General features: G+C 36.6%; 1 protein-coding gene across 2 annotated transcripts in view; it reads left to right on the top strand.

Moving 5' to 3' along the window:
• Positions 1-13,589, top strand: part of PREX2 (phosphatidylinositol-3,4,5-trisphosphate dependent Rac exchange factor 2) — a 302,207-nt gene that overhangs the window by 111,323 nt on the left and 177,295 nt on the right. For both annotated transcript variants that reach the window (XM_086336651.1, XM_086336652.1), the window contains exons 11-13: positions 1,639-1,739; positions 9,241-9,344; positions 11,990-12,039. In XM_086336651.1, coding sequence (XP_086192777.1) covers positions 1,639-1,739; positions 9,241-9,344; positions 11,990-12,039 — 255 coding nt within the window. The remainder of the gene's footprint in view (positions 1-1,638; positions 1,740-9,240; positions 9,345-11,989; positions 12,040-13,589) is intronic.

The following is a 13,589-nucleotide window of genomic DNA, read 5'->3' as shown; positions in this document are numbered from 1 at the left end:
GTGATGTAAGCTGTTAATTCTCAGTGGCCTTTCCCAACCACAGCAGATGTGCATGGTAGACAGTTATGATGGATGGTTTTGTACTGGAGGGCTCCTTATGGATGGCGGTTTAGATATAGTGATGAATTTTCCAAGTTATTTTAAAATTTGAAAACAAGGTAGTCAGACTTTTCTGTGTCTTTTAGTGTTTAACATTTGTCTACTGGGGGGCTTCCTTGGTGGCTCAGATGGTAAAAGAATCTGGCTTCAATGCAGGAGACCCAAGTTCGATCCCTGCATCAGGAAGATCCCCTGGAGAACTGAATGACAACCCACTCCAGTATTCTCGCTTGGAGAATCTGATGGACAGAGGAGCCTGGCAAGCTCCAGTCTGTGGATGGGGTTGCATAGAGTTGGACATGACTGAGCGACTAACACACACAATAGACACACAATTGTCTATTGCTGCAAAACAAATTGTCATATACTTAGTCACTTAAAATGATACACAGGTAGGTATTCACTTGTATTTCTGTAGGTCAGAAGTCCAGGTGAGTTAGAGCAGGTCCTGTGCTCAGGGTCTCACAAGGGCAAAGTCAAGGTGTTGGCAGGGCAGGGGCTGGGCTCTTATCTTGAATCTTGGAGGAAGACTTCATTTTCCAGCACATTCAGGTTGTGGGCAAAATTTCATCCTTTGTGGTTGTAAGAATGAGGCACCCGTTTCCATGCTGGCCATTGGAAGTTGTCTATATTCTTTGATATATGACCCCTTCTAGCTTGAAAATCAGCAGTGGCACATTGGATCTTTCCTGTGCTTTTACTTGTTCTCACTTGCTCTTGTGCCACCAGCCTGAGAAAACTCTGTGCTTCAAAGGGGTCAGCTGCTCAAGTCAGGCCCACTTGGATAGTTTCCATATTTTAAGGTCAACTGACTTGGGATTTTAATTACATATACCAGTCCATTCACAGAGCTACCTAGATTAGAATTTAATTGACAAACCAAGGGATGGAATTCTTTTTTTTTTTAATGTTTCAGCTGATTTTTTTATTTAAAAAATTTTTAAATATAAATTTATTTATTTTAATTGGAGGTTAATTACTTTACAATATTGTATTGGTTTTGCCATAATGGGAGGGAGGTGGGTGGAAGAAGCTTTTTAGAATTCTATCATATAGAGCATGCATAATAGAATTATTTTGTATGCCCTCTTGGAGTTTCAAACCTATTGGTTCTCTGTGCCTGAAAAGCTACATTCAAGACAGTTTATCTCTTATTTTAAGTCACTGTTATTCTATCTAATTCTGCTGTTTAGTTAAAATCTGTTGTATCTCTCTAGTCCCAAATTTGCTTTTATATATGTAATAAAGATACTCTAGAATTCTCCCTTTGTGTTTACTAAAGGTCTAGGTAAGTTGAATAGTTATTAAATAGAGTTTAGGTAAGTCTGAATGTATGGACATGAGTTTTCTAGAATAGAGTCCAATGTAAATATATATGGGCCTTACATATATGAAAACATGTATGTAAGATTCACTACAAGCATTCCTTTATATTTTGAGGAATATTCCTTTCATAGCTGCTTGATAAATGCATGGTACAGATAGACTTCCTGGGGAAAAACATAATGATTTAACTTCTTCATTGGATTTCGGTTGCAGTGAATTTGTGTCATGGCTGTTGGAAATTGGAGAGATTCACAGGCCTGAGGAAGGTGTGCACTTGGGACAAGCATTATTGGAAAATGGAATCATCCATCATGGTAATTATTTTATCAATCACCTATTTAATTTATTTTTCCACAAGTTACATTTGCCTTTGTTGCATTGATTGGTTTAGTTTATAATACTTCTCCACATTATAGGATGGTTATGTTTTTTTCCAACATCCTAGAGTGTCTCATGTGTATAGAATATTGTTTCAGGGAATATAGGCTTATGCTGATATATTTGTTAACTTGAACAATTCCAACACAGGCAACACTTAAATTCCAGTTAAGAATGATGTAGGATTGAGACAAGTTCCTTAATGGTGAGTTCTAACTAGAGTATTTGGGATGCTTCGTGAGTGAGGTGGCCTTAGCACTGGGCATTGTAGAGTAAATGGAACTCTGACAAGGACAGAAGGACATTCTACCCTGAAGAAGTAGTAGCTCTCAGACAGGGGAGTGTGAAGTTCATGGTGGCCTCTTCAGAACTAGCACAATGTCACAATGCAGGCCAGTGCCTTTCACAGATGAATATACTGGGGAGAGGGCTGTGATGAGAAAGGAAGGCATACACCCTAACTTAGCAGCTCTTACGTTGCTGACTGTGGTGTGTGGGACTGCTTCTGAAGGAAGTGAGGAGCTGATGGGCACCTGGAACCAGAGGAGTGACCAAAGTTTGGTTTCCGAGTTAACTGAGGAGTGGAGAGTTAGAGATTAAAGGAGATCCTGCCCACAGGGATCCTTCCTTCCTCAGGAGAAAGACAGACCAGGGCCCTGTGCACAGGCATGAAGAGAGGGGTCCATTAGAAGCTGAGAGCATATGTGATACCTCTTTAGACTTGGGAGATGCAGAGTGAGGTAGTATTAGTCACTCAGTCGTGTTCTACTCTTTGTGACTCCATGGAGTGTAGCCCACCAGGCTCTTCTGTCCATTGGGCTCCTCCAGGCAAGAATACTGGAGTGGGTTAACATTTCCTTCTCCGGGGGATCTTCCCACCCCAGGTACCAAACCTGGGTCTCCTGCACTGCAGGCAGATTCTTTACCATCTGAGACACCAGAGGAGCCCATGAAGAATGAGCGGTGAGATCAGATTTTCTGTGCTTTCTGTCTGGATGACAGAGATAGTTAAAGAGGAGGACCAGGGGGGAGAAGATGAAGGACTGGGGACCCTCCTCCTGCAGGTGAGGGCCCAGCAGGAGGTTGAAAACCTGTGGATGTAACTCTTGAGGTAGAGGGACAGTGAGGTCATGTTTGTGAATCATTTCAAGAGAGCATCAGGTTCTCAGCATGTCAATAAGAAACACCTAAAAAAAAAACAACAACAAAGCAATGATCATTGAACTAAGAATAAAAGCTTGAGGAATTTCTCGTGCAAAATGTGCAAGAAGAGAAAAAGACAAGGAACTGGGACTAAATACGGATATTTGGCTATGGAGTTTTGATGTTTGTCTTTTTCCCTAAATTAGAGTGAGATGCAAATAAACTAGATTCTCCAAATTTTCCCCCAGCATAGTAGATGTTGCCAGTATAATGTCCCCATCTACCCAGATAGGAATCATCTAGCATTCCTGTTCCTTCCTCATGCCATGAAGTCCTGTGAGCCCTACTAACACACAGGTCACTAATCAGACTACTGCTGTCCCAGGATCCCCACCTTCTTCCCAGTCACCACCTTCTTTGTCCTTGTTTCAGTGTTCGTCCTCCACCCCTGTAGAATACTCTGCAGGAAACAGCTGAAGAGACCTTTTAAAACATTTATAAGATCTAGGTGTTCTCTTGCTTACAGTCATCTACTGGCTTCCCATTAAACTTAAAGACAAGTCCAGATTTTTTATGTAAATCTCTTACCAAGGCTCTTGCACATAGCCCTACATGATAGAGCCCCTGACTTCCTCTCTGAGTTGTCTGTACCTAACTCTTTACGTGGCGGCCACCCTGACCTTCTGTCTCTTCTTTGAACACTCCAAGATGACTTTTCATGTAGGATCTTTGCTCTTGCTATTCTCAATCAGCAGTTGCTTAGTAATCCCTAATAAATGTCAGGGACCTTTCTAGGTCCTGGAGAAACAACAGTGAATGAATTGACAGATGCGGATGTATTGGGTCTCATCTTCCATGACACTCTGCCTTTTAGAATCCTACCCAGTCCCCATTATTTCAATAAACTTCTTTTAAATTTTTGCTGTTTTTTTCATGGACTCCTTATCACTCTCTGAAATTGTCATGTTGTTTCATTTATTTCTTTGTTTAATATTTCTCCCTTTATCTGCCATCCCTACGCTAGATCTCAGTCAAAATAGAAGCACCATGAGAACAGGAGCCTTGTGTGTTAATGTATAGCAAATGCCTACAATGCCCAGAACATATAGGTGCCTCATTATTATTTCCTGAGTGAGTGAATAAATGAATGGCTATATTTTGAACAAACAGATAATACTGAGAAGTTGTATATGATTTTGTACTTGGCCCATTAATGTCATTAAAACTCCATTTAGCATTCAGTGTGCTAAAAGCATCATCCAATATCTTATAAGTTAAAGTGAAAAGATACTGAGCTAGATGGCTTTCCTGTTTGTGTTTGACTTTCCCTTCTAACCCCACCTTCAGGTATATATTGGGACAAGGATTGAATGTATTTGTTTTATCCTATATTTTATTGAAGATAAAGGAGGTGGCACATATAGCAGTTTTGTGTATAATCATTAACTGTCAGAAAAGATTATTCTTTTCCCATTCCAGACTGTATAATTCCAGGGACTATGCATTACCCATAGAACAAGGAAGGGAATATCTGTTTATGGACACTTTGTTTATTCCATTATTCCTTACTGATCAGTTATTCCTTACTGATTCTTTCCTTCTTTCTACATGGGAGATATTATGCTAGGTACTTGAAGGTATGTGTACATGAATCAGGGATATTTTTTCTGTGGTCTGATGGTTTTAAGCCCATCTTTTTACTTTGTTCATTATGAAATCTAGCTTTGATATATCTCCTTTCAGAGAAGACAGAAATCTACTAGGTTAGGAGAACTAATTTTTTGCAGGGACTTTTGAGAAGGAAAGCTGTATTGGTTAGCACTAGCTGCTGTAATAAGTAAACCTTCCCAACACATTATAGGAGGCTCACATTATAGAAGCTAATTTTTTACTTACATAAAATTTAGTTAATAGTGAAGGATGAGGTTGTGGCATTCGGCTGTGTATAGGGTTTTGGTGCCTGATATAGCCTTGACCATCTTCAATACAGTGCTCCTAAATGTCACCTTGGAGGAACGGTGGTTTTTTGTTTGTTTTAAATAGGTTTGTACATTTCCCATTGTATATCATTTTTGTGCACATACCTGTGGACACAACTCAGATATGCGATTGCTTCCCTGGTGGCTCAGCTGGTAAAGAGTCTACCTGCAATGTAGAAGACCTGGGTTCGATCCCTGGGTTGGGAAAATCCCTTGGAGAAGGGAATGATACCCACCCCAGTATTCTGGCCTGGAGAATTCCATGGACTGACTCTCGCAAAGAGTCAGACAGAAGTGATCAACTTTCACTCACTCACTCACTTGACTGTAAAAGACTCCTAAAAACGTCCTGTAGTTGCATATGCAGGAAAAACAGAAGCTAACGCAATTTGGTAGTCAGTTACTTAATTTCTGCCCCTGAGGCTTAGCTCCTAGGTCAATATAAAATCAATGAATATATGAAAGCTAGAATAATCATAATACATGTGTTAATGTTTTACAATGATATCTGCAAACAGTAGTCACAGAAATCACTTTTAACACTTTTATTTTCAGTTGAGGTTATTGTGACTCCTGCTGCTAATCTGAGTCACTTTAATCCTTTATGAATTAGAAATAACACATAAAAAGAATAGTCTTAAAGCTGTCTGTCAACAATGGATGCTGCTATTTAAATTGTTTAAAAAATTATGGATATGTAACTTTCTATACTTCTGTGTGATGAGTTAACTATATTTTAGAAAGAGCTACTTTGTTTGCTACAGTATTTTCTTTTTTGACTATGAGATACCTTGTGACAGATAACAGAATATTGGAGAAGCTTTATTTCCAATGCTGGAAAGGTCAGGGCATGGAAAGAGGTTGTCCTTTCAAAGGAGCTGTGAGATTATTTTCAAGTCAACTATCCTCTCTTGCTTTATTTCAACATAGATGACCCAGAAATTGTATGAGGAAGAGTTGCTTGTTTGTTTAGTGAATTGAGTTCTAAAAACTGAAGAAAGTGAAAGTGTTAGTCACTCAGTCGTGTCCAACTCTTTGCGACCCCATGAACTGTAGTCTGCCGGGCTCCTCAGTCTGTGGGATTCTCTAGGCAAGAATACTCTAGTGGGTATCCATTCCCTTCTCCAGGGGATCTTCCTGACCCACGGATCGAACCTTGGTCTCTTGCACTGCAGACAGATTCTTTATCATCTGAGCCACCAGACATGACTGTTATGGGTGGACTTTACAATTAACAAAACTGTTATCACTTTCCCTGAATACATTAATAGCTAGGCAAACATATTAAAGTCACTTTTAAGTTGGTACAAAGTTGATGTGGAATGATACTTATTCAATATCTTCATGAACATAGTTATCTAGAGTCTGACCAGTTCAGGACTGCTAAAAGATCTGGAAGGAATCACAGAGGGAACCACCCTTATTCATTTTAGTAATATAAGTATCAAAATATTTTTAACTACCTCCTTCTAGAAAGAGAAAAAAATCAACAACGTAAACCTTTTTTTGAATGGATATCATAATTTCAGTCCTAATCAACTCCCCCCAGGCTCAGTATTGTCTCCAATAGGAATACAATTTTGAAAAGAAAGTAGTAGGTAAGTTCTGAAATAAAATTTATTTTGAAATTTCAAACACAAGAACACTTTGATTATTTAACTTAAAAGAATTGAAATATTTATAATATGATTAACTCTTTTTTTTTCCCCTGAGAAATCTAGCACTGAGTACACTCCATGAATATTGTTTGATTTTGATGACTTGTGTTATTACTGTTACTAGTGTCTGATCAGCTGTAGTGTCAGATTTCACATGTTAGAGCTTTTGTCACTGGAAATAATGTTGTTTTTTTTTAAGTGTTCACAATTAACTAATAGAGGTTCTTCCAAAGTATGGTTAGAGAACACATTATGCAATTTCACATTAATAATTTTATTAGGATGAAGAAATAAGAACCAGACAGGCTAGTTTCACTAGTATGTGATTTCAGCTGCATTTTAGTGAAAATAGAATTCCTAAAATAAAATTGAATGAGTCATCTGTTTTAAAAGGAACCAGCAAAAAAGAAAAAAAAGTCGACTATTATTGCTATTATTCACGTTGCAAATATTGCTGGGAACTTCATCAGAGGCTGAGCCTTGCTATACTGGGAATTCTTGGGTTGGGACAGCATATACTTTCTCTGTGGTAGGTTGATAATGTTCTTCTTATCTGGCTCTATTATTTGCATTAAAAATGCTTATGTGAGAATTCTGAGGGCTCATTCATTATAGCCAGTGGTGTGCTGAAGTTGGCTGGTATAAGCTCTAGAGAGCAGATGATTAAATGTTTTTTTAAAAATTGCAAGCTGATTGTTAAGCACAGCTATTATTAAAATGAAATGACGTAAATATATAAGTACATATATTATAAATTTAATATGTTCTTAAATCTCATCACTTCCTAATTCTTTTACTACATTTTATTTATTTATTTATTTATGGACTTGGTATTATTTGTATCTACTATTTTTTTATGGTGGGAATACTAAATAATCATGTGTCACTGCATGTCTAATTCTGTGTTTAGTGACTTTATTTGGGGAGCTTGAAATTGGCCAGTGTGGGAATTTTTGGTACCATGGATATTGGCAAATTATACACATCAGTGTTCCTTCTGCCTCATCACCAGAGAGACAGCTGTTAAACATTTGCCAGTACATTCCCAGTAATGCCCAGCGTTGCATAGTTGTTTAAAAGATGGTATTAAGCAACCTTCCTCATCAGCTAATAAAGCCATTCCCTCCTCAGGAAGTTGGGGGGAATAAATTTCAGTGCAGAACTATTCACTATTTTTCTAAGGGAACAGCTACAAGTTACAGATTAACCCAAGAATTATGATCAAAATCACAAGAGTTTACCTTACAGTGAAGGACTCCATTTTTGAATAGGTTGACCCACCACTTCCTTTATTGTGGCAGGAGACCTTTGGACCCAAGTTTCCTTGAATTTTGGAATATCAATATAATCATTTATTTCAATGACTCTTAAGGGATAAAAATGAGAATTATTAATAGGTAGATTCTGTAGGAGAAATAAATAACTAGTTCCAAAACATGTTGTAGGATTTCAAAATATTTCTTTTGACTTTATTTTTCTTTCACATATGTTTTTCTTTTTGACTTAACCTAGAAAAAGAGATGCCAAAAGGTGATGTTGTCTTTTTGGCAGCAGTCATATCTCAGTTTTATGGCTCTTAAGTCATTCATTTGGTTTGGATAGGTTAGGGTGAAATAGCTGAAACTTTGTATACGTGTGTGTGTGTGTGTGTGTGTGAGTGTTACAAGTCTCTTGTTTTTCCTATGGATTCACCTAAAATGGTTTATTAGAATTAATCCTGACAGGTTTTTCTCTCTCTTCAACTTTTTTAGCAAAAAGTAAAGGTCAAAGTCTTCTATCTAATCATGAAAATAGAACCCATTGCAATAAATTATCTTTTCTGCAAATGTTGCATTCCCTGTAAAGAAACATTTAAATGTAAACTCTTTGAGATTTAATTTGAGGTTTTTCCTTTCTAAAACAATTATTTTTTTATTAGACTACCTATAAAATACTTCTGGAAAAAATAAAACTTGAAAGTTTAGAAGGAGTCTTTATAAATATGAAAATCATCCTAAGAATGAAAGTGAAGGGTGACCACTCTCACTTTCCATTTAAGAAAAAAGAATTAAACAATGTAAAAGAAAAGCATTTGTAATGTAAGAAAACTGTTAAAAGTTTGTTATCAGTTACGTATTGAATTTATCTAATGTACTCTGGAGATTTAAACACAGGATAAATGGTTAAGATCCATGTATGTGTGGTCTTGGCTTGATTGCTATAAGATAAGACAGATAAATGCTAAAACTCACTTCTGGGGCTGAGAATCAAATTATGACTCACTAACTGGAGTATCTGCTATTTGAAGGGCACTTTCTGCTTGACTTTGAGCATTGTGAAGAAATAGAAAATATACTCATTTATTAAAGTATATATATATACTATGCTAATATGTATAGTATATATGGTGTATGTATCTGTTACATATACTATGCTAGCTGAATGTTGCTAACCTCAGTTTAGTTCTTCAGTCCTTCTGTGGAAATCGTAACTATATCACAAAATCTTATCATTAATCTTACTGTCGAAATACTGGATTAGCATTACTATGTTAGGGAAACAAAAGCTTTTGGTAAAACTAAAAACTTTTGGTATTTGGGAATGTGTTTTACAAATATGTTTTTATCTTCTACTTTTTAGATTGTCAGGATTTTAATATGCTGTTCTTATATTCTTAGTTACAGATAAACATCAGTTCAAACCAGAACAGATGCTATATAGATTTCGTTATGATGATGGAACCTTTTATCCAAGAAATGAGATGCAGGATGTTATTTCAAAGGTAATAGCCTCTCCCACAGCCTTTAATCAATGGGAGAATTCATGTTGTCCTACTGAAGCAAGATAAAATTTTGTAGGGAGACCAAAATTCTTCTGGTATAGGAAGTTTTTATGTGACATATGGAAACAAGCCTCTTGGTGTTTTCTTGCCATTATAAGAATTGTAATGTTAAATCCTATTGTTTTTTTCTCTTATCTTCTTCTAATGCAGTTGCATCACTCGAAGATTATATCCATTGAAAACTATTTTACATGTAGCAAAAAGTGGTCATGATACTTGAATACATTTAACAAAAATACAAATTATAAAATTCATGAAATATCATTTTTCTTTGTACACTTGGCAAACTCTATATTGACATATAATGATCAAGTAGTATGGTGGGTCATTGCATAGATTTATAAATCATCTGTTTGCATTATAGGTTGAAATTTTATATTTTAGGGAAAATAATTTTTAAGATATTTGTCACATGTATGTATATATGTCATATGTATGTATATGTACACACACATGAATGTATATATGTATACTTATGTGTGTGTGTATGTATATACAAATACCTATATGTATATATATGTATATATGTATTTAGTTCAGTTTAGTCGCTCAGTTGTGTCTGACACTTTGCGACCCCATGAACTGCAGCATGCCAGGCCTCCCTGTCCATCACCAACTCCCGGAGTCCACCCAAACTCATGTCCATTGAGTTGGTGATGCCATTCAACCATCTCATCCTCTGTTGTCCCCTTCTCCTCCTGCCTTCAATCTTTCCCAGCATCAGGGTCTTTTCCAATGAGTCAGCTCTTCACATCAGGCGGCCAAAGTATTGGAGTTTCAGCTTCAACATCAGTCCTTCCAGTGAACACCCAGATCAGTCGATCTCCTTTAGGATGGACTGGTTGGATCTCCCTGCAGTCCAAGGGACTTTCAAGAGTTTTCTCCAACACCAGAGTTCAGAAGCATCAGTTCTTCTGCACTCAGCTTTCTTTATAGTCCAACTTTCACATCCATACATGACTACTGGAAAAACCATAACCTTGACTAGATGGACCTTTGTTGACAAAGGAATGTCTCTGCTTTTTAATATGCTGTCTAGGTTGGTCATAACTTTCCTTCCAAGGAGTAAGTGTCTGTGAATTTCATGGCTGCAATCACCATCTGCAGTGATTTTGGAGCCCAGAAAAATAAAGTCTCACACTGTTTCCACTGTTTCCCCATCTAATTGCCAAGAAGTGATGGGACCAGATGCCATGATCTTTGTTTTCTGAATGTTGAGCTTTAAGCCAGCTTTTTCACTCTCCTCTTTCACTTTTTCACTTTCATCAAGAGGCTCTTTAGTTCTCCTTCACTTTCTGCTATAAGGGTGGTGTCATCTGCATATCTGAGGTTATTGATATTTCTCCCGGCAATCTTGATTCCAGCTTGTGCTTCTTCCAGTCCAGCGTTTCTCATGATGTACTCTGCATACAAATTAAATAAGCAGGGTGACAATATACAGCCTTGACGTATTCCTTTTCCTATTTGGAACCAGTCTGTTGTTCCATGTCCAGTTCTAACTGTTGCTTCCTGACCTGCATACAGGTTTCTCAAGAGGCCAGTCAGGTGTTCTGGTATTCCCATCTCTTTCAGAATTTTCCAGTTTATTGTGATCCACACAGTCAAAGGCTTTGGCATAGTCAATAAAGCAGAAACAGATGTTTTCTGGAACTCTCTTCCGTTTTCCATGATCCAGTGAATGCTGGCAATTTGATCTCTGGTTCCTCTGCCTTTTCTAAAACCAGCTTGAACATCTGGAAGTTCATGGTTCACGTATTGCTGAAGCCTGGCTTGGAGAATTTTGAGCATTACTTTACTAGCATGTGAGATGAGTGCAATTGTGCGGTAGTTTGTGCATTCTTTGGCACTGCCTTTCTTTGGGGTTGGAATGCAAACTAACCTTTTCCAGTCCTGTGGCCACTGCTGAGTTTTCCAAATTTGCTGGCATATTGAGTGCAGCACTTTCACAGCATCATCTTTCAGGATTTGAAATAGCTCAACTGGGATTCCATCACCTCTACTAGCTTTGTTCATAGTGATGCTTTCTAATGCTCACTTGACTTCACATTCCAGGATGTCTGGCTCTAGGTGAGTGATCACACCATCGTGATTATCTGGGTCATGAAGATCTTTTTTGTACAGTTCTTCTGTGTATTCTTGCCACGTCTTCTTAATATCTTCTGCTTCTGTTAGGTCCATACCATTTTTGTCCTTTATAGAGCCCATCGTTGCAAGAAATGTTCCCTTATTAATCTCTAATTTTCTTGAAGAGATCTCTAGTCTTTCCCATTCTATTGCTTTCCTCTATTTCTTTGCATTGATCGCTGAGAAAGGCTTTTTTGTATGTATGCATATGTGTATATATGTATATCATATGCATGTTTGTACATGCATATGTATGAATGTCACTTGTAGGTGAAAAACTAATAACAATTTAATCCTGTTTTAGTTATTCAGATATTATTTTTTAATATAATGTAACATTTGAATAACTTTGAAATTGGTTAAGATTGTGTAATAATTTCAGAATAATCTATTTCTAAATTTCATTGGTATGTCCATTGACTGATTTTACTTGTTTTTGACATATCTTTATTTTACAACAGGGTGTACGATTATATTGTCGTCTTCATAGTCTGTTTACTCCAGTTGTAAGGTGAGTCTAGTTTCTAAATTCTGGGCAGTTTAAATGAAAATATTTATATTGCATATTAGGTAAATATTATTAAGCTGAACATAGCGTATTTTATTTTTCTTCCAAATGTGAACATTTTGCTCTTAAAGATATTTTAAGTAACAATTTATCTTAAAATATTTCAAAATTTTCTGGAGCTCTAATTATAGTTTCTTCTATACTTTTTATTCTGATTTCTAAAATTATTTGCCATTAATTCATAGTAAGGAGAAGGAAATGCCAACCCACCCCAGTGTTCTTGCCTGGAAAGTCCCAGGGATGGAGGAACCTCGTGGGCTGCCGTCTATGGGGTTGCCAGAGTTGGACACGACTGAAGTGACTTAGCAACATAGTAAATTACAGGTTTGATAATGAAATTATCCACAGTCAGTTAGTATTTGATAAATAATAGTTGAGTAACCAGAGAGGATTTCAAAATACTATTTACTAATAAATATTTACCATTATGATTACTTGTATATTAATTTTTTTGTATATTAATTTTTTCAATTAGACTTATGATCAAATCTTTGACTTGTATTTTATGTCAAAATATTTTCTTTTAATCATCTTTTATTGAAAGAAAAAGTTTTGCACTTGAAACTTAAGAATTAATTTGGATTTAATAATTTTATCAGTTTCTCTATACCATGTTTTTACTTCTGAAGAGATATGCCTTTCTGGTTTCTAAAGAGAAATTAGAATTCATTTTCAGTTTATCCTTTTAGAAACATAGCAGAAAACTTTGAGTTTTATGTTATGATTACTAATAGAGATAATCAAGAGCAGAATTGTATTTGTAGTATCCACAAACTGATAGAACTGATATAATGTAATATAATAGTAAATTAATTTCAGATGGCCAGATTTCATTTGGAGTTTATTGACTAAAACATATTTTTCAGAACAAAAAAATGAATGTATGATTTCTAAAATGAATGTAGAGGCTTTTCAGTCATGGATATAGAATCCAGGTGTTTGATGGACAGCGTTTCTACTTTTCACTCTGGTTTCCAATTCCAAGGAAATGCAGAGCTAAAAAAATATTCCAAAAGTTGCTGATTAAGTGTTGGAATGCCCACACTTCAGATCCTGAAAGAGAAAACAGGGTCTTACCTATTACCCCTGAAAATGCCCTGTCCACTTTCATAAGCAGGCTTCACAAAGTAAAAAAAAAAAAAGAAAGAAACCAGTATTTGTTGATTCTCTGCTATATTCCTGGCACAGACTTTCTGTAAATATTTTGGATAGCATAATGCTAAAAAATGGTTAATAATAGCACATGGGTTTTTTTGTACTTGTATGTGTGTTCAGTTGATCAGTTGTGTCTGACTCTTGGAAATCCCGTGGACTGTAGCCCATCAGGGTCCTTTGTCCATGGGATTCTCCAAGCAAGAATACTGGAGTGGGTTGCCGTGCCCTCCTCCAGGGGATCTTCCCAACGCAGAGATTGAACCCAGGTCTTAAACTAATAGAAACCGATACTGGATTATTTTTTCATGTCATGTGTGTGTCTGTGTGTATGTAGGTTT

Source organism: Bos grunniens, chromosome 14 (assembly GCF_055505025.1).
Source record: "Bos grunniens cultivar Pamir isolate PY7600 chromosome 14, Bosgru_T2T1.0, whole genome shotgun sequence".
Classification (NCBI taxonomy): Eukaryota; Metazoa; Chordata; class Mammalia; order Artiodactyla; family Bovidae; genus Bos; species Bos grunniens.
Note: the sequence above shows the minus strand (reverse complement) of the source record. Positions and strands in the feature narration are given on the sequence as shown.